We start from the raw sequence: 20671 nt of genomic DNA, 5'->3' as shown, positions 1-20671 counted from the left end.
CATCTCTGAGCGTGTGGGTATTGCCAACTGATTTCTGTCTGATTTTGGGGTGTACCGTGTGTATGTGCTTAGGCTGGTAACCTTGGAGGCGCGTGTGCCTGACTTGGTAGTGTGTGTGTATGTGCCTAGTGTGTGTATGCACCCACTTGATTTTTATGTGTGCACGTGTGCAATAGTGTCACACCCTCCCATCAAACAGCGCAATTTTGAGCCCCTGAGGGCTGGCCTGGCCCCACAGGACAACACTCTTACGCCTGAAGAAGCTCGCCTGCACCCGAAAGCTTGCAAGTAAGGACTTTTTTGTTTGCTTTGCAAATATCTAGCCAACCTAAGAAAAGATACCGCCTCTGGCAGCAGTTCTGAGTCCTAAACGCAGAATGTGAGGAGCGTGAGGCTGCTCTACAGGACTAGAAATATACCCGGGTTAACGCATCCCCCGTTAATTAGGGCATAGTTCTCAAAACAGCCATTCAACATCTTCCCGAGGTTTTAAATGTTTCCAGCCTGCAGACGAGTGTGAATGTCAATCCTGCCCCACTGGGAAAGCAGCTCCCCAAACACAGCGTCCCGTTAGCAGCGCCCCAAGGTATCCCGTTTGGGCAATCACGACCCGCCGCATCGGATTGACTTGTAACCCCGGGCCCATCACGAACCTGCGAAACCAAGGTTCACCCCCGGACAGTGCAAGACGGGAGCCACCCGCGCAGTCGGCAGATGTAATGGGATGACGGTCCCTTCCTCTGCTTCGTTCGGACTTGAATTGCCCAGCGCTCGAGGAGGAATCCTTTGAAGCTGCACGATTTAAACCGCGTAAGAGCAGAACAGAAATCCCAGCAAAGCGCGCTCCACGAGAGACGGAGAAGTCGGGACAACGTCGCACCCAGCTGCGCACGCCGCGTGCCCCCGGAGGCTGGAGGGCACGGCGAGGTCCCGCTGGCGGAGGCTGGAGCATGGCAGGGGCAAGCAGGGAGCTCCCGCAGGCCGCTACGGTGCTGTCAGCGGTGGGGGAAGTGGTGAGCGCTGACCAGTGGTCAGCAACCACCCGCAGACACCGACGGCCAGCAACGGTCACAGACCGCCCAGAGACACTGCTCACGGTGTTGACAGTGAGGAGGCGGGTGGCGAGTGGTGCCCACCCACAGGCGCTGCCGGCAGTGTTGGCGGTGCCTTTTCGCAGGAGGTGCACGGCCACACTCGGGGGGTGCCCATGCACCCGTGAGCAACCCCTACGCCTTGCCAATGCACCCAGCTGTGCACGGCGCAGGATCCCGCTCAGCGAGCGCTGGACAGAAAGTGCTCCCTGGCCGGGCGGCCCTGGCGAGAAGGCGCTCTGCAGCTAGCCCGTGCTTGGCCTGTGGCGATCGCTCCTTGAAAAGGAGCCTTTCCGTTTCAGGGTCATTCGTGCGATTGTGCAGGTCTTGAGGCACGCTTCTTCCCAGCGGCTCAGAAAAGGGTTGGCGTCTTGTGGGGCGGTTTTGGTGCCTGCAGCTGTGCCCACGGAGAAGTGCTGGTTCCTGAAAGCGAAGCTGTGGCGTGCGAGGGTGCGGTGTATGAGTTCGGTAATGCCTGGGTCGTCTCTCCTAGACACGTGCGGAGGCTGGCATGCCGTCCTGGCGGGGGTGTCGGTATATGGCTGGTAACATCCATGCTGGCTAGGAGGGTGCTGCCGGGAAGGCGGTCTGTGCTTGTACACTTTGGTAGACAGTCTCTTGTGTGTCGGACAGGACCCGCGCTTTGGGGCACGAGAGGTTTTAGGGCGGATGCAATGAAACCTCGGTCCCTGCGCAGCGCTGAGTGTCTCCAGCCCCTCGAGGCGGGGAGAGACGGAGCCTGCTAGTGCCCTGGCAGGTGGGGCCGGGGCGGCGCCGGGCGGGAGAGCTCCAAGGAAGCAAGCAGGGTCACAAATAACACTGGTCTGGTTGGACCCGCCACTCCCCTGCGTGGGCCACGGGTGAAGGAGTTTGGAGCCACGCCGCATTGTGATGCTCCGGCTGCGCCTGCAGGAGAACCGGGACCGCCTGCGGTGCTGGACGCGCCCCGGAGCCAGGCGGTAGCAAGGTTCGGGCTCCAGCGACGCCTGTAGCAGCCCGGGGCCTCCGCTCGAGCTCTAGGAGCCCTCCTCACTCCCCGCCCGCCCACCCGCCGGGCCCTGATGCATTCGGTTCATTGAACAGGCCCGAGATGCGCCCTGGTTCTTCTAGCCGCCAGCAGGTCCCCCGACCCCGCGGGCCTCAGTTCTGCCTTTCCCCCAAGCGGGTGCTGGGCCTGTCCTGCCCCGGGCACCGGAGTGGAGCAGGGAGGTCGAGGCAGGGACGTGCCGCCCTCCTGTGGCTCATGGTGCACACGTGGAATGGGGGGGGAGGGGGGTGGAGAACGGTGTCAGTGCTGCCCCCTGGTGGGCCCCGCAGGGCACCACAGCCAGGTGAGGATACGATGGGGGTTACTGCCAGGTTCCTGGGAGTGTGTGTGTGTGTGTGCTGTGACCTGGGTTCTGTGTGTGCATCTGTCTGTGTGTCCTGGGCACCTGGGTGCTGTGTGTGTGAGTGTGTGTGTGTACATGTACATATGTATGGACGTGTGCATGAGTGCTGGTACTTGGGTTGTGTTTCTGTGTGTGTGTGTGTATAGTGTGGCCCCAGGGCTCTGTGTGTATGTGCGCACTTGTGTCCTGGCATCTGGGTTCTGTGCGTGCACATGTGTGTTTCGCTTGGGTACATGGGTTCTGCATGAGTGTGTGTCCCAGACACCTGGGTCCTGTGTGTGTGTGTGTGCACACGCGCGCATGTTGGCTGCTTTGTGGGGGTGTCTGACATAAGGGTTCTGTGTGTGTGTGCATGTGTGTGTGCCAAATGTGTGGTGTGTGTGTGTGTGTGGGATGCCTGGGCTCTGTGTGTGTTTGTGTGTTCTGGACGCTTAGGGATGTGTGTGTCTGTCTGTGTCCTAGACATTTGCATGTGTGCCTTGGGTGCTTTAGGGGTGGTCTGTGTGTGTGTGTGTGTGTGTGTGTGTGTGTGTGTGTGTGTGTGTGTGCCGGAGGGAGGAAAGGGTGCATCTGTCTCTGTCCTAGGGTCTGGATTGTGCATGCGCGTGCACGCATGCACTTCTTTCCTGGCACCTGGGCTCTATATGTGTGTGTGTCCCGGGGCCTGGGTTTTGTGTGTGTGTGTCCCAGGCACTAGGGCTGTGCAAAGCTTTGTATCATGATTTGGATTCGGAGATTGGTCGGATGATTTGGCAGCCGAATCTATGAATTCGAACTGAATCATGGGAAGCTTTGGGCTTTCCGAATCGATTTGGAAAGGATTTGGAGATCCGGGCACGGGGTGTCACGGGGAATCGATGAAATATCTGGAACTTATTGCCTTATTCAGATAAAGCTTGCAGGGTTGTAGCCTCTGCTGAGAGCATGACACGGGCCAAGTTTCAAGGTGAGAGGTGCAGGGGTTTCTGGGAAATGCACCCCACAGCTATGACAGCAGCCAGGGGTGCAGGGCCCCAGAGCCCCCTGCACGATCTCCCCCACACTTGGCAGGCATCATGCTGTCAGCAGAGGCTGCCACCCCTGCAAGTGCCATCTAAATCAGACAAAAACCAACAAAGTTATAGGTATTTCATTGATTCCCCGTTATACCCTATGGCCCAATCTCCGAATCGGCGCTGAAGCTTTGGAGCCGCTTCGGCCGAATCGAAGCAGGAACCCGATTCGGAGCTCCGGAGCAAATCGCTGGCATCTGAATCGGCCGAATCCGAACCCGAATTGAATCATTCCCTATTCGCACAGGCCAACCGGCACGTCGTGGTGCCTCGTTCGTGCCCGTCTCGGTCCTCGAGGCGCAGTGCCGCTGCACAGCGCAGTCACGTCGGCGCAGGCTTGTGCGGGAGGTTTTGCCGTTCAGGGGAAGAACAGCTGTTCAGATGACACAGCTTATTCTTCCCCACCAAACCGCGAGATGGCATCAGCTGAAGGCGAGGAGAGGTTTCGCAGCCCGGTTCCTGCTTCTCAGCAATCGCAGGTTTCGGATCGAAGGGTGGCCTGGTCCGAGAGATCTGCCGGGTTTGTGTACGTGCCCTTTCCTCTCTTATTGATGCCCTGCACGGGCGCTGCGACATGGGCCCGAGTCGGAGCCCTGCTACCCAGTAATACCGGGGCCGCCGACAGTGCAGGGCGACTGGGCTAGCACACCGGGGACAGAGCAGGGGAACTGCGGCTACTGCCGGGCATGAAAGGCAGAGCCGGGACCTTGCGTTTGCCCCCTGGGCACCGGGCAGCGCGGAGCCGGCCGGGCAACCGGCGAGCAGCACCCCGGGCGGGCGAGGCTGGGGGCACCCCGCACAGGGCGGGTGCGTGGGAACTCTGTGGGGCCGGTGCTGGGCTTCGCAGAGGAGATCCAGAGGCGATTGCATCCTGGATCGGTGCTGCAGAGAGATCGCCCAAATCGGAAAAAAACAAATGAGTGGTGGGGGCAGGGGCTGCGGGCTGGGGTGGGGGGCACCGGTAGGGCTGAGGGCGCAGAGGCAGCTGCTGCATAGTTATGCTTGCTGCTAACTAGGTCGTGACGTCGGCAGTAGGGTGGAGCACAGGGGGAAGTGGCCAAGTGTACAGGTGTGTATATTGTGCAGGAGGCCCCTCCCGTCCCCCCACCCCCCCTTACTGATGAGCCGGTGCGGCACAGCGCCCCTGCGCATTTCCCGCTAGTCCCGGGTGCGTGCGGGCATCCCTGCAGCGCTCCAGCCGAGAGGCCGGCGGGCGCCGCGTGGGGGACGGGACGCGGCGGTGCCGGAGCCAGGGCTGGAGCAGTCGCTGTCCAGGGCTGGGACGAGCCGCCTGCCAGGGACTGCCGCGGAGGTGGAGCGCAAGGTCTGTCCCCGACCCCAGCCCTGCCCCCCGCCCTGCCGGTGCCCCGCTCCCAGCCCAGGACTTGGGTGCCGTATCTAGGAGGGGGCAGGATACACTCCCCCAGCCCCCCTGCTGCATGGGGGCGTATTGTGGCATGGAGCGAGGGGGAAAGAAGCCAGGCAGAAAAGGGAGTACATGGGGGCAGATCTGGGGTAAATGGGCAGGAGTTGGGGGGATTGGGGCACATGGGGGCCTGAGGGGGGGAGCAGAGCTGGGGCACCAAGTTTAAGGGGTGGGGCTGATGGGGGGGCTGGGAGCAGGACGGGATCGAGGCTGGGGGGCTGACATGGGAGGCTTGGGGGTGCTGGCCCCTCCCCCAACATCACCCCCAGCGCTGAAGTCTGGCAGCAGTGGTGGGGGGGGGTTGGGACGTGCCCCACAGGTTGCTGGGGCTGGAGGGTGCCAGGGCTCATGGCTGGGGGCAGCGCAGCCTCGGCCCTTGGTGCCCGTGGGCCCCGCTGCGCCCGCACCTCGTGGTTTCCCGTCTGCAGGGCACAGGCTGGGCACGGGAGCGCCAGGGCAGGGAGCCACAAAGTCCAAAGTCCTTCTTGTTCCCTCCCTTTTTAACTGTGACGCTGCACGACTGCGGGCTGTGGTTGTGCCGAGCTGTGCAGCTGCTTGTGTTGATCATGGGCGTTGGGCCGTGGGTGTGTGGGGGTGTGCACAACACACGGGTGTGAATGTCCCCTCAATGCCTGCCGGGGGGGAAGGTTCACTCCCACCCCCTCCGTGCCCCCCAGCTCCAGCTAGTTACCCCCTGGGCGGGGGGTCCCTCATACCCAGCTGTGACACCCTGGCCCCCCAACGTGCATGAGCCCAGGACCCCCCGCTGCAGCGGAGCTGCTTGGGCCACTTCAGGCACCAGCCCCTTGAGGCCACAGCCCAAAGCAGGGGCAAATCCTGGGACCCCCAAAAGTGGGACCCACCCCCGGCCCTGCAGCCCCCCACACAGCCAGCAGGCCCAGGCCTCGGACCTGGAGCCCAGGGGGGCAGGGGGGTGACCCCCCCCCAACACCTGGATAAAGGAGGGTGCAGGGATTGAGTGGTTTGCGGTGTGGGGGGCTGTGGGTCGGGAGTGGGGGGCAGCAGCAGGGCTGGGGGGTGGCGGGGGCGCAGAGCCAGGCGCTGCACAGTTCTGTTTGCTGCTGAGCGGCTCAGTACGTCGGCTGTGGTGGAGCACAGGGGAAGCGGCCAAGCGTACTGGTGAACATAGTGTGCAGGAGGCGCCTCCCCTCCCCTCCCCTCCCCTCCCCTCCCCGTGCTGATTGAACCGGTGTGACACAACAGCCCTGCGCATTTCCTGCTAGTCGTGGGTGCATGCGGGCGTGCTGGAGCGATGCCAGGGGAGAGGCCGGCGGGCACCAGGTTGGGGACGCAGCAGGGTGCCAGAGCCAGGTCTGGAGCATTCGCTGTCCAGGGCTGGGAACAGCGGATCGCAAGTGACTGTCGCAGAGGTGGAGCACGAGGTCTGCCCCCAACCCACAGCCCTGTCACACAAACCAAGCCGTGGGTCACACAGGGACCTGCCTGATTTCTTCAGGAGGCTCCTTGGTCTTGGGGCCGTGTTTGGGGACGACTCCAAGAGGGTTTTGCCTCAGGATCCCAGCCTAAGGGCAGCTCCTTATGGGCAGCAGTGTCAACAGCACACGGGGCTGGGGAGTCGGTGGGCAGCTGGCACGGCCAAACCACGCTTTGGGCTGGGCAAGACTGGTCAGGCAAGGTGTGGGGTGACCCAGAGAGGATCTCCAGCTGTCATCCCAGCCCAAAAGCCAGTTCCTCAGTCAAGACCGTTTCCTTAGTACAGTGGGCAAGGCAGGATACCAGGGGGCAGCTTGGCCCGAACAAACTGCGCTCTGGGCTGGGCAATACCCTGGTCAGGGATGTCTGGGAGACACCCCGCCCCCTCCCCCGGACAGCCCCTGTGACATAGAGGGCATAGAGGCATGGTGTGGGGGGCACAGAGGGGATTTGCAGCCGAAATCCCACCCCAGAAACCCAGTTCTTTATTTGAGCCCATACACTTAGTACAGTGCCTGGGGACGGGGTAAATTGGCAGCCTGGCACGGCCAAACGATGCTTTGGGCTGGACTCTGCTCAGGGGCATTCGGGACGGGCCCCTTGTGGCACCAACACACAGTCCGGGGCGGCCGAAGAAGTGTTTTGCCCCATAACCGCATCCTAATCTGATCTTCATTTAGGGCTCTGTCCTTCGTGCAGGATATTATGTGACACATGAATTAGTGAATATGCATAGCTAACGAGATTGTCTCTCTCTCTAGACTGTGCAATTCATGAATAAGAAGCTTGCACTGGGTGTAGATCGGCTCTGAAAAAGGAACCGGGAATAAAAGGCACCAACTTGAGCCTGGTCCCCCGCAGCCGATGGCCAGGGCCGCGCCGCAGCGGGAATGCAGGGGTCTGGGCCCGTGCCCCCCCGCACCGCGCAGTGACCGTGCGGCGCCCCGCAGGCAGCAGCACAGCCCGCCGCACCCATCGCTGGGCAGGGGCACCCGCGATGTTGGTGCAGCACCGCGGGGTGACCCTGCAGCGCCCTGCGGGCTGCGCCATGGCCCGTGGCGCCCGTCGCTGCGCGGGAGCACCTGCAACGTCTGTGCACAGCGGCTGGAAGCGCCGCAGGAAGCTGCTGCAAAGAAACTCCTGCTCCTGCTCGTGGCTGCTGTGGCCGTGCCGGGAACCAGCGCCGGTGAGTGGCGGTGCCTGCATGGGGCCGGGGGGAGGACAGAGCCAGGGTCTGATGCAGGGAGTGTGGGCACGGCCGGGCACAAGGTGGCCTTGGTGCTAAACCGGGCTGGGGGTCCCGCTCTGCTCTGCACGGGGACCCTGGGGTGTGCGGTCTCAGCGAGATCCCCTCAGGGGTCTGGCAGATGGGCAGCAGGGTTTGGCCAGGACTGACCCCAGACCCCGTGGGGCTGTGCCGGGCCGCTGCATCTGGGCTGGAGCAGGACGCGGTCTGAGGGGCCAAGCCCAGGCTCTTGCTGCAGGGCCCCAGCCCGGACTCAGGCGCACGAGGGCTCCCCGGAGCAGGGTGGGCCGAGTGCCTGGGCCATGCGGGGCCGTGCCTGGGGCAGGGGGTGCGGGCAGCATGACCGGGCTGTGGGATGCGGTGTGTGGCCCCTCCAGGGTGGCCTGTGCCCTGCGGGGTCGATCCTGTCCCTCCTCCCCGGTCCCTGCCCCACACTCGGCCGGCTCTGCCCTGTCCTGTGGCCCCACTGCCCCCTCGCTCTGCGCCCCCGCTCCAGCCTGGCGCTGCCCCATGTCCATCCTCTGCGGCCCCCGCGGGAGGGGGCAGCAAGCACTGGGGGCACTGGTGTCTGCCCCGCTAGTGCTGACCATCACTCCCACAGGCTCCCACTCCTACCGGCATCTCTACACGGCGGTGTCGGACCCCAGCCCGGACGTGCCGCACTTCACTGCCGTGAGCTACATGGACGACCAGCAAATTCTCCACTACGACAGCGAGACGCAGAGACAGGAGCCGCGCGGGGACTGGGTGCAGGGCGCTGTCGACCAAGACTTCTGGGAGGGGGAAACCATGAGCTTGCGGGCCTGGCAGCGGGGATTTAAACGGAACCTGCGCACCCTGCAGTATTACTATAACCAGACCGAGGGTGAGTGTGAGCAGGCAGGTGTGAGCAGGAGGCCGTGGGGACCCTGGCACTGAGGGTGATGATGAGGGTGTTGGAGACACCTGCCTGTCAGCAGCGCGGGGTGGGGAGCTGGGAGGCTGTTGCGTTGTCTCATGTCTGGTCTGTGTCCCTGCAGCCGGCTCCTCCTGCAGTCGCAGGGGCAGGGGTGCGGGCACCTGCTCAGTCTCCAGCCAGGGCATCAGGGGGCTGTGGAGGGAGCCCTCTCCCCCTCCCATACACCCATCCAGTGTCAGTGGCATCCCCTGGGCTGTGCCCAGGAGACCGAGACTGGTGCATCCCCGGCCTGCAGACCTGCCCACCCCACCCCTCCTCGCAAGCCATCTACTCTGGCAGCAGGTGCCCAGCCCTTGTCCCCTGGCTGACGCGTGCAGGGACACCACGTGTGCCCGATGGCGCTGGGAACAGCTCTCGTCTGTCCTGCCGGGGTCAGCACACAGCTCCCCAGCCCGTGCCCTCCCCTGTCGCGTGCAGCTCCCTGAGCCTGTCCCAGCCCCTGGGTGTCACGGACAGGTGAGCTGTGCCTGAGGTCGGCCCTCGTGGCCTCCAAGCCCGCTCTGCCTTCCCGAGAAGGGCCGGCTGGCCCACAGCCGGGCAGAGACCAGCTCTTCCCCGGGTGCGCGGGGACCACGGTTGTGTCCCCCCAGCCTTGTTCTCCATAGACGAAGCCCCCGAGCTGTCCCCGCGCTGCCCCGCCGTGGGGTCGGCGCTGCCCCCGCCCAGCCCGGCAGCCCTCGGGCACCTGCTCCGCGGGGCGCGACTGACCCAGGGCCTGGATCTGCGTTTCAGGGTCTCACACGCTCCAGTTCACGTACGGCTGTGAGCTCCACGCAGACGGCAGCACTGGAGGCCACATGCAGCTGGGCTACGACGGGGCAGACTTCATCAGCTATGACCTGGCAACGCGCACCTGGGTGGCAGCCCCGGCACAGGCCCAGCGCACCCAGCACACCTGGAATGAGGAGAAGGCCGTTCTTCAGGATGCAAGATCCTACCTGGAGGAGACCTGCATCACATGGCTGCGGCAGTACCTGCGGCACGGGGAGGCAGCGCTGCAGAGCAGTGAGTCCCGGTGTCACCGCCCAGGGCAGCGCTGCCCGGGCACCCCCTTCCTCCCCTGCCCGCCCCGCAGGGCACGCCCGCCCCGTCCCCCTGTGTCCGGGGTGGCGAGCGCTGCGTCCCGGTCCTGCCGCTGGACAAGACCCCGGCGCTGGTGCGGGACCCGGTGCCCCCGTCCCTGCCCTGCTCAGGCCTCCCCGCTGGGCAGAGCCCACGGGTGTCCGTGTCCCGGCCGCGTGTCAGAACCAGAGATTGGCTGTATGGGACCCCGTTCCTGCAGCCCCGAGCCCAGTACAGCCGTGTCCCCCGTCCCCCGTGCTCCCACCCCGACGCCGTCGGCTCCTGCCGGAAATGGGTGCTGGAGCCGGTTCGTGTGGCCCGGTGCAGGGCGCGCGTGGGCTCCTGCCAGGGGTGCCGACGGCCCGGGAGAGGCGGGCGCTGTAACGGGCGTCTCCTCCCGCCCAGGGCGTCCCGTGGCACAGGTGAGCGACAGGCCGTCGTCCCGGGACGGACGCACCACCCTGTCCTGCCGGGTCCACGGCTTCTACCCCCGGGATGTGGCTGTCGTGTGGCTGAAGGACGGGCAGGCGCAGCCCCAGGAGACGAGGCGCTCGGGGGTCCTTCCCAGCGGAGACGGGACCTACCAGACCCGGGCCACCATCGAGATGGACCCGAGCAGCGACCACGACTACACCTGCCGCGTGGAGCACGAGAGCCTGGGGGCAGCCCTGAGAGTGGCCTGGGACAAGGGCAGGGCGGGTGAGCGACCCCCGCGCACACGGGAGCGAGAAGACGCCTGGCGGGAGGGGACGGAGGGGCTGACCGACCCCCTGAGCGGGGAAGGAGCTGGGGGTGGGAGGGCACGGGGGGCACGGATGGGGACGGGGCGCGGGGCCCGTGCAGCATTGGGGGTCGTCTGGGGGTTCCCCTCGCTCACGGGCCCCTTCCCTCGTCCAGGGTACGACCCAGTGATGATTGTGGGTGGCGTTATGGGTGCCATGTTGCTGGTCGGTGCCATGACGGGCACAGCTGGTTACTTCCTCCGTACGTGCTGGGTGCAGCCCTTGGGGCCAGGCCATGCCCAGGCTTGGTGCTGGGGAGGGCGGGCAGGGAGCGGGGCAGGCTCATCACGGCCGTGCCTGGGACCGGGGGGGGACGGGGGATTGTCCGGTGCTCTGGGCTCCCCAGCCCTCGTGCCCCGGGCCGGCTGCAGCCAGAGCCCAGGCCAGCGCTGCGAGGCTGCCTTGCTGGGGCGAGGGCTGCTCTTGGCCCCACCTGGACCGTGCCCCACGGCCCGTCCCCTCCCCCGTGCGGTGTCCGGGCCCCACGTCCTGGGCCGAGCCCCTGCTCCGCGCTGCGCAGGCGGCTCCTTGCTGGGCTGTGGCCCCAGGTCGGAGCCGGCCCCAGGTGAGCAAGCAGCCGCAGTCCTGACCTCTGCTTTCTCTCCGCAGGGAGACGGGGAACTAAACCTGTGCGTGGTGAGTGCGAAGCCCCCTCCTGTCTCTCCCCACCAGCGCTGCGCGGCTCTGTGCGGAGCAGCCCCGAGCGCAGACGGCCGCACACAGCCCCGCGCCGTCGGCGTGCACCTGCCGGGCGGTGCCGGGAGGCTGGGCAGAGCCCGGGGCCCTGGGCCTGTCGGGCACTCACAAGGCGCCCATCGCCCTGGCGTCTGCGCGGTCCTGCCGGCGGGGGCTGGTGGGGGCATGGGGGACATTGGGCCGGGGGAACCGGTCCCCGCACTCGGGGAGCTCTGACCCGCTCTTCCTTCTCTCTCAGCTCGTGGAACCTCGGAGAGCGAAAGCTTGCATCTCTCGGGTGAGTGAGTGTGATGGGCATGACACAGCGGAGGGCGCTGGGTAAAGGTGGGGGCTGTGAGCTGGCTCCAGGAAGTGCCTCAGGGCAGGGCGGGACAGGGCAGTCCTGCTGTGGGTCTCTCGGCTCCCCGGGGTCTGAAGGCTGAAGAGCCAGGCTAGGGAAGAGGGTCGCGGCGCCGGCGCTGTCTGTACCCTCCGTGCCCGGGTGCCAGTGAGGGAGCTCGGCGGGTCCTGGGGGTGGGGGCTTTCCTGTGCCTCGTCCTTGGAGGCTGCTGTTAGCACGTGGACGCCTGGCCTGGGGGGCGACCTCGGCCCTGCCCCGTGTCCCGTGGGCTGGGGTCACGTCTCCCCCTCCCTCCTGTGGAGCGGGCAGCTGTGGCTGCGTGTGGGGCCAGGGGGATCCTGGCAGTGCCACCCCTCGGTGCGAGACGTGGGGTGGGAGGAGCAGGGGCCCCCGTGAGCTGGGCCGGCCCTGCCAGCCGGTGCCTGGGCGCTGGCGCTGCGGAGCGGGGGGCGTGCAAGGGGCCTCCTGGCCGCGCTGGCAGCAGCTGATGCCCACCTGGCTGTCCTGAGCGCGGGGTGGGAGGTGCAGGGAGGGGCGGGAGGAGCTCATGGGGCTGGAGACACCTGGCTAATGCCTGTCCTTCCTCCCCGCAGAGGGAGCAACACCCACTTCAACTCCTGCCTTGAAGGTAAGTGCGAGGGGCTCTGGCCGGAGGGTCACCCAAAGGAAACACCGCCCCTCTCTGAGCCAGCCCTGGGAGCCGGGTCCCCCCAGTCCGGGCGGGTGCGAGGCCGAGTGCTGGGGAGCTGCGTGGCTGGGTCTGTGCCAGCCTCTGCTCCTGGGGGAGCGGGGGTGTCCATCGCCATCCCAGGCAGCCTGGGCTCTGGGCCCTGCGCGTCCGGGGAAGGGGCTGCAGCAGAGCAGAGCTAGCGCGGTGCCGAGGACCGCCCTGGGAGGTGCGTTGGGAAGGGGCATCTCCTTGCCTCGGTGCAGGGAGAGACCCAGGGTGGAGCCAAGGCCAGGTCTGTGGCTGCCCGGTGCTGCCATCTCCCGTGTGCTGTCCGCACAGCCGAGTGGAGTCTGATGGGGGCTGCGGGGACAGGACTTGATTATGCCAAATCACTGCAGTGCCTGGAATCACCTCCAAGTTTTCATAGCTAAGAAAGAAGTCCTCCTGCGCAGAGGAGTGTGGCTGGGGCAAAACTGGGTCACAGGCAGTGTGTAAGGGAGGCGTGGGGGGGCATGTGCCCCCGAGATTGCCCCTCAGCGACTGGGGAGTGGGGAGCGCTGGCCAGTCCCCCCCACCCTGAGATGCACCAGCGGCACTTCCAGGTTTGCAGGTGGCACTTGCGGGGGTGGTGATTGGCCCCCGGGGGACCCGCCCATGTCGGCGATGGGTTGCTGGTGCGCGCCCAGAGTGGGGAGGCACCAGTTGCCCGTGAACTGGGTTGTGGTGGTAAGACTGCCACAAGGACGAGCGGTGTCTTCTGCCCCCAGGGGCCTGGACCTGCCCCCCACGACGCCGCGTCCCTTCCCCCTCCCCTTCCCCTGGACACTTACAGCCGAGCGCTGCTCTTCCGCGGCCGGGCTGCGGATCAGACATCGGATCGGTATTGGCTGCTCTGCCTCCTTAGAAATCGGTACTGGCCCCCAAATCCCTATCGGCGCAGCCCTGCAGCCCAACCGGCGTAGGGAAGTGGAGCTCTTGGCACCAGTCCCAGACCCACGACATAAGATGACAACAGTCATAATGGCGGTCGGGGTAATGGACCATGAATGCCGCGTGCCCGCAGGGTGGGGGCACGGCGAGCTCTGGCGGGCTGTGGGGGCGCTGTCGGGGGCAGGAGCGCGGTGGTGCTAAGCGGGGAGCTCCTGCAGGCAGGGGCGATACGCAGGGGGTGCAGGCTGGTGTGGCGGCTGCACGTGGGCACCGGCCCTTGGTGAGAGCTCACCAGCCCCCCCCCGTATAGCGCTGGGAGCTCCTGCTTACTGGCACTGTGCTCCTGCTGTCTCTGCCACCTGCCCCCCCCAGCCGCCAGGCATGTGGCGCTCATGCCCGCAGGCAGTGGCAGCGCTGTCGGCGGGGGAGGGGGGGCAGGGTGGCGAGCACCGGCCCGCAGTCGGCGACCACCCACAGACCCCGCCGGCAGCGTTGGCAGTGGCCAGCTGCGCTCACGGACCGCCCGCAAACCCCACCGGCGGTGCCACGGCGAGGGGGCGAGGTGTGACAGCGACCCCCGCAGGGCGACAGGCTGCACCGCACTGAATCCCCGAGCGCCTGCCTCTTGTTTCCAGCCCAGACTGCAGGTTCACAGAGGGAAACGCCTTGCCCGGGAGAGCCTTTCATCTGCCCACGCGCATGCCAGACGTGTGACATCGTGACCAGGAGGAAACGGTTCAGTGTCCTGCTGCCCGTCAGACAGCTTGGGGACAGAGAGACTGCACTTTTACTGGGGCCTGACTGCACAGCACGAGCTTTTCCGACCAGGCGATCTCATGGCCTCTTGGGCTCCTCTGTGACCTGCACATTTTCATTTCTACCTCAAGACATTTGGCTCTCTTGGAGAGAAACCCCCAGTTTTTCTTTTCTTTTTTTAGTTTAAAAATACACTCCTCCCCTTCCCCTAGCCATTTCTGACTTTCTCTCTGCTGTCTGTGTCCCTGGGAAGTGGTTGCAAGTACTACTGGGTAAGTTAAGTTATACTCCCTGTAACAGGGGCCTCCTCGGGGCCGCCTTCCCTGCAGCCTGCCCACCTGTTGCTGGGCCAACCACCCGCGTTCTCTCCCGCCACGTCGATGTTAATTATTTAATTAGTAGATGTTACTAAGTGGGAGGCTGCCCATTTCCTGCCCTGATGCCAGGGGGTGCTATCTGCGGCCCCGTTCCTCCCCTACACCGCAGCCCAAGCCTCACAGATGGCATCATCTCGATGTTATCATTAATATCGGCCCGCACACTGGGCCCCAGAATCCTCCTAATTGACCCCCACCTGGATCCCTCCCCTCAGGCGGTCTCATCCACCGTCATACTGGGCAGTATAGCTCCTTAAGCCCCTTCCGCTTTGCTGTGGTCGCCCCGGGACCTTTGGCTACTAGCCCTGGCCCACCTCCAGGCCAGTCGGGACCCCAGGCCCTCAGCTCTTGGGCATCTCTTGTGGTAGCCCCCGGCCCTTCAACCCTTCCGGTCCTGGCCTCAGCATTGACTGTTGCCCTGAGGGGTCAGGCCAACGCTCAGGATCTCAATATTGCGCTGTTAGACAGGAGGGTGTGGTGTACAATTGTACATGCACACATAAACATCAGTTAAGCACACACACGCTGACTAGGTGCATACACCCATACTAGGCATACACACTCACACTACCAGCTCAGATACACACACGTGCAAAATAGTTAGTTTAGGTTCATGCACACCTATCACCAGTTTGAGCCCATCGACGCTACACAGCCCCCAAATTTGAATGTTACTGTTTTATACTGAATTTATAGTTTGTATAGTGAATTTAGTGACTATAATACTTTATAAACTATGTACACTTCACTGTAATGGAAATAGTGATTTTATAGAATTCGTTCAATAAAACCACTGGAATTTGTAACCCCGAGTTGGGGTGGGTTTGACTGAGCCCCGTCCCTTCCCCGTCTCAAATCGCGGTCTCTGTCTCTCGGCCCCAGCGCCCCGCATTTTCCTGATCTCTCAGCTGTGTCTCCCCTTTCCTGCCACCTCAGCTCCTCTCAGCCCCTCCTCTGTTCCCCTCTTGCAGGCTCTCAGCCCCGCTCCCGCCGCTGTTTGCCTCCTGCCACCTCTCCCCATCCCTGTCTGCCTCCTTCCCACCTCTCTCTCTGTGCTCTCCAGCCTCCCCCCACCACCGCCCCACTCCCGGTTTTCCTCTCCCCACATACCTCTCGGCTCCCATGCAGCCTCCTTGCTCCGGCTCCAGCCTCTGGGCTTGTCCCCAGCATCCCTCCTTTCCTTTGCTGGCTTTCTGCTTTCAATTAACCTTAAGTTACCGCAACTCCCCTCCAGTACCTTGGTTCTAATCCCAGCACGGGCAACTTTCATCTCCGGCTCCACCAGCAGTTACCTAAAGTAACCCCAAGCTTCGGCCCCTCAGCCCAGCTCTCTTTCTAGTCTCATCCTGATCCTGGCGACTTTCACCCCCTACCCTTTCACGCTGTCTCCCTTACCTTAAGCTTCCCCCAGGTAGCCAAGTACACCAAGCACATACACACACACACACACCACAAGACCCCAGTTAGGAACTCACCTGTGTGTATGTGTAGGTGGGTGCTGTGTATGAGACCTGACATACATGTACGTCAACGTGTGCATCATACACAAATCAGTGCCCCGTGTAGGTGTATGGGGTGTGCAGGTATTGGTAGTTGATTCTGGTCTAATTTCTTTTGGTCTGTATGGTGTGTGGAGGTGCTTGCGTTGGTGATAGGTGCGCATGTGCCTAGGCTGGTAATTTTGGGTAGGTATGTGCCTACCTGGCTGGGGTCATATGAGCCCAGTTTTCTTCCTGCCCAGGCAGGGGGTCGGACCTGAACATCTGCAAGGTCTCTTCTGACCCGACTTCTATGATTCAAACGCTGCTGGCGGTGTTGACGGCGAGGAGGAGGCAGGTGGCGAGTGGTGCCCACCCACAGGCGCTGCCGGCAGTGTCGGCAGTGCCTTTTCGCAGGAGGTGCACGGCCACACTCGGGGGGTGCCCCGTGAGCAACCGCTACGCCTTGCCAATGCACCCAGCTGTGCACGGCGCAGGATCCCGCTCAGCGAGCGGTGGACAGAAAGTGCTCCCTGGCCGGGCGGCCCTGGCGAGAAGGCGCTCTGCAGCTAGCCCGTGCTTGGCCTGTGGCGATCGCTCCTTGAAAAGGAGCCTTTCCGTTTCAGGGTCATTCGTCCGATTGTGCAGGTCTTGAGGCACACTTCTTCCCAGCAGCTCAGAAAAAGGTTGGCGTCTTGTGGGGCGGTTTTGGTGCCTGCAGCTGTGGCCACAGAGGAAGTGCTGGTTCCTGAAAGCGAAGCTGTGGCGTGCGAGGGTGCGGTGTATAAGTTGGGTAATGCCTGGGTCGTCTCTCCTAGCACATGCGGAGGCTGGCATGCCGTCCTGGCGGGGGTGTCGGTATATGGCTGGTAACATCCATGCTGGCTAGGAGGGTGCTGCCGGGAAGGCGGTCTGTGCTTGTACACTTTGGTAGACAGTCTCCTGTGTGTCGGACAGGACCCGCGCTTTGGGGCACAAGAGGTTTTAGGGCGGATGCAATGAAACCTCGGTCCCTGCGCAGCGCTGAGTGTCTCCAGCCCCTCGAGGCGGGGAGAGACGGAGCCTGCTAGTGCCCTGGCAGGTGGGGCCGGGGCGGCGCCGGGCGGGAGAGCTCCAAGGAAGCAAGCAGGGTCACAAATAACACTGGTCTGGTTGGACCCAGCTCCCCCCCCCCCCCCCCCAGCCCAGGGGCCACTCCCCTGCGTGGGCCACGGGTGAAGGAGTTTGGAGCCACGCCGCATTGTGACGTTCCGGCTGCGCCTGCAGGACAACCAGGACCGCCTGCGGTGCTGGACGCGCCCCGGAGCCAGGCAGTAGCAAGGTTCGGGCTCCAGCGACGCCTGTAGCAGCCCGGGGCCTCCGCTCGAGCTCTAGGAGCCCTCCTCACTCCCCGCCCGCCCGCCCGCCGGGCCCTGATGCATTCGGTTCATTGAACAGGCCCCAGATGCGCCCCGGTTGTTCTAGCCGCCAGCAGGTCCCCTGACCCCGCGGGCCTCAGTTCTGCCTTTCCCCCAAGCGGGTGCTGGGCCTGTCCTGCCCCGGGCACCGGAGTGGAGCAGGGAGGTCGAGGCAGGGACGTGCCGCCCTCCTGTGGCTCATGGTGCACACGTGGAAGGGGGGGGGGGGGGAGGGGAATGGTGTCAGTGCTCCCCCTGGTGGGCCCCGCAGGGCACCACAGCCAGGTCAGGGTACGATGGGGGTTACCGCCAGGGTCTGGGGAGTGTGTGTGTGCCTGTCTGTGTGTGTGTGTGTGCACTTGTGCATGTGTGCATGAGTGCTGGTACCTGGGTTGTATGTCTGTGTGTGTGTATGGTGTGGCACGAGGGTTCTGTGTGCATGTGTGCGTGTGTACCGGCACATGGCGGTGCCTTGTTTGTGCCCGTCTCGCTGCTCGAGGCGCAGTGCCGCTGCACAGCGCAGTCACGTCGGCGCGGGCTTGAGCGGGAGGTTTTGCCATTCAGGAGAAGAACAGCTGTTCAGACGACACGGCTTACTCTCCCGATCCTTCCCACCAAACCGCGAGATGGCATCAGCTGACGGCAAGGAGAGGTTTCGCAGCCCGGTTCCTGCTTCTCAGCAATCACAGGTTTCGGATCGAAGGGTGGCCTGGTCCGAGAGATCTGCCGGGTTTGTGTACGTGCCCTTTCCTCTTCTATTGCTTCCCTGCGTCGAGCCCTGCTACCAAGTAATACCGGGGCCTTCGACAGGGCAGAGCGATGGGGCTAGCACACCGGGGACAGAGCAGGGGAATTGCGGCTACCGCCAGGCATAAAAGGCAGAGCCGGGATCTCGCATTCGCCCCCTGGGCACCGGACAGCGCGGAGCCGGCCGGGCGACCGGTGAGCAGGACCCCGGGCTGGCAAGGCTGGGGGCACCCCGCACAGGGCGGGCGGGATGGACCAGGTGCACGGCCTCGCAGAGAGGATCCAGAGGCGATTGTGTCCCGGATCGGGGCGACGGGGAGATCACCCCAATTGGAAAAAAGCAAACAACTGGTGGGGGCAGGGGCTGCGGGTCGGGAGGCGGGGCACCGGTAGGGCTGGGGGGCAGGGGCTGCAGGGGCGCAGAGCCAGCCGCTGCATAGTTATGTTTGGTGCTAAGTAGCTCATGACAGTGGTGATGGGGTGGGGCACAGGGGAAGTGGCCAAGTGTACTGGTGTGTAGAGAGGCCAAGTGTACTGGGTCCATAGCGTGCAGGAGGCCCCCCGCAGCCAAACGGTGCTTTGGGCTGGACTCTGCTCGGGGGCATTGGGGACAGGCCCGTTGTGGCACCAACACTAAGTCCGGGGTGGCCTAACAAGTGTTTTGCCCCATAATCCCATCCTAATAAAATGAAGTTTATTTCCGACCTACGGGGACTTTTTACCATCTTCTACCATCTACACTTTTCCCAGAGCGCGATGAAGGGACTTTGCTCCCGAAAGCCTGCAGAAGAGGACAATTGTCTTGCCAGTTCCCAGTTGGTCTAATAAAAGGTATCATTTTGGAACCAAGAGTTCTAGTTTTTTGTATGCCTCCTCAGTACAGTGCTCTCGTGATACTACACTATAGTACTGTAGGAAAAGCAGCTGGGAAAAAAACCCTTGAGCCTCCCGCTGATACAGGGCAGGGCCGCACTGATCCGGGGCTCCCTGGCAGCCTGAAGAGAACCGGCAGGAACCGCTGGCAGCACAGAGGAGCGACGGATACCCGCAGTGACGTGGAGGAGCAGCAGAGATGCCCGGCAGAGCAACCGAGACCCCCTGGCACCGTGGGCAGGCGGCAGCCACCCCCAGCAGAGCAACAGGGACCCCAGGGGGTGGCATCCACAGCAGCGCTTCCTCGCATCGCGCCCTAGCAGCGCTCTCCAGCACCCCGTGCCCTCGCTAGCCAGCCCTTGCCACTTGGGCTGCCAGAGTTGGCAGGAGCCCAGGAGAAGGGCAGCGGCCCTTGCAAAGAAGAGGACATGGAGCAATGGCACAAAGTTGCCGCACCGTGAACATAGATGGTCTGTCTAGAAGCATTTCTTCCCTGGGAGAACAGCAAGGCCGTGGAAGAGACACCCAGGGAAGCTGAGGGCTCTCCATCACTGGAGGTGTCCAGGACCGGCTGGACAGCCACCGGAGGGGAGGATTTGGGCATAGTGATGGCTTCGTGTGTTGGGCTGTTTTAAGCCTTCTCCAAAGGCACGAGTGCTGCTGCGGCTGAGGCTGGGACTTGACCTGGGCTGTGCCAGTTCTCCTGCCAGGAGCAAAGCAGAGGGTCCTGGCTGGGGGGTCCTGCCCCTCGCTCCGGGTCAGACCGGTCGCTGCATTTGGGGTCAAGGAGAAATGTTACTGCATGGGCAGACTGACATGCGGACCGTGGGGGTTTTGCCTTCCTCTGTAGCGGGGGCATGGTCTCTACCCGGGAATCCCTGGAGCGTGTCTTGATGATATTTCATAAAAGCAGGACAGTGGCGGCCACCATCCCCCTGCTTTAGTCGTGGCAGGCTCAGGTGCTAGGTCTATGGTGTGTGGTGAGATGGGATGGTTTGCATCGGGGTGATGCAGGGCTTGGACTAGGTGACCTCTGGGGGTCCCTTCTGCCCCACTTCCCTAGGTTTCAGTAAGTCCATGAGCCCTGGCAGCAGGCACCAACAGCCCCCGCGGTGGCCGTGCCTACCCAGAGCTTGCCACTAACGCGGTGCGGTGGCAGAGCCTCAGGGGAGACTCCCCTGTGCAGTGACTGGGCTAGGGGCAGCTCCTTGGGCTGGTTTGCCGCTCACTGGGACTGGGGTCAGGTTGGCGCTGGAGTTAAAGGTTAATGGTGAAGGTTTTGCTGGGGGAGTCCCGTTGTTCCACTTTTCCCTTTTAATAAACTTGTTGAATTTAGCATTGGCTAGTGAGCGAGCAGGTTGCTTTCAATGACAGCCCCCAGCGCTCAGTGACTTTCCCGAGTTCCTGGCTGGAGGTAGATGTCAGCAGCTGGTGAAAAATCCCTAGGGGCGTCTATGCACACGCCCTGTAGCGGAGCGGGGGGCCGTTAATTAGAACGGCGCCGAGAGCTGCTCTCATGTGAGCACCTGCCGTGCCACGTCTACTTGGCGTACGAGGGGGGGGAGTGGGGGAGAGGGAAGAGGTATGGGGGCAGAGCAGACCAAGGCCCCCGTGGTGAGGGAGGGCATGGGGTGGGGGCAGGGGTGAATGGGGCCCCGGGGCCGGTGGTCAAGAGGCGCAGGGGGGAGGCATGGGGACATGTGCCTGCTTTGGGGCAGAGGCAGGCTGCAACTGCGGGCTGGGGCTCTGCGCCCTGCTGCCTTTGTCCTGGGAGCTCAGGCATGCGGTGTCATTGCCACCGCGCACACAGCTGGGAGTTGTGTGACCCCCATGCCACTCCCCTGGGGTGTGCACGGTGTGGAGAGCCCCCTGCCCCCCACGCGCAGCTCGATGGGCTGTCGGCAGCTCCGTCCCACGCCTGCCCCAGCCCTGGGGCCCCATCCA

The 20671-nt window shown here is 63.9% G+C and overlaps 1 protein-coding gene across 1 annotated transcript; it reads left to right on the top strand.

The window, feature by feature from the left end:
• Positions 1 to 4474: 4474 nt before the first annotated feature.
• LOC106737837 (major histocompatibility complex class I-related gene protein) lies at positions 4475 to 15038 on the top strand. The gene is made up of 10 exons (XM_059731475.1): positions 4475 to 4858; positions 7177 to 7601; positions 8263 to 8526; positions 9352 to 9624; positions 10087 to 10380; positions 10579 to 10665; positions 11073 to 11099; positions 11398 to 11436; positions 12093 to 12127; positions 13735 to 15038. Exons 2-10 carry the CDS (start codon positions 7280 to 7282, stop codon positions 13819 to 13821), a joined length of 1428 nt encoding a protein of 475 aa, XP_059587458.1. The 5' UTR covers positions 4475 to 4858; positions 7177 to 7279; the 3' UTR covers positions 13822 to 15038.
• Positions 15039 to 20671: the final 5633 nt, after the last annotated feature.

The sequence above is a fragment of the Alligator mississippiensis genome, chromosome 7 (genome assembly GCF_030867095.1).
Source record: "Alligator mississippiensis isolate rAllMis1 chromosome 7, rAllMis1, whole genome shotgun sequence".
Classification (NCBI taxonomy): domain Eukaryota; kingdom Metazoa; phylum Chordata; order Crocodylia; family Alligatoridae; genus Alligator; species Alligator mississippiensis.
Note: the sequence above shows the minus strand (reverse complement) of the source record. Positions and strands in the feature narration are given on the sequence as shown.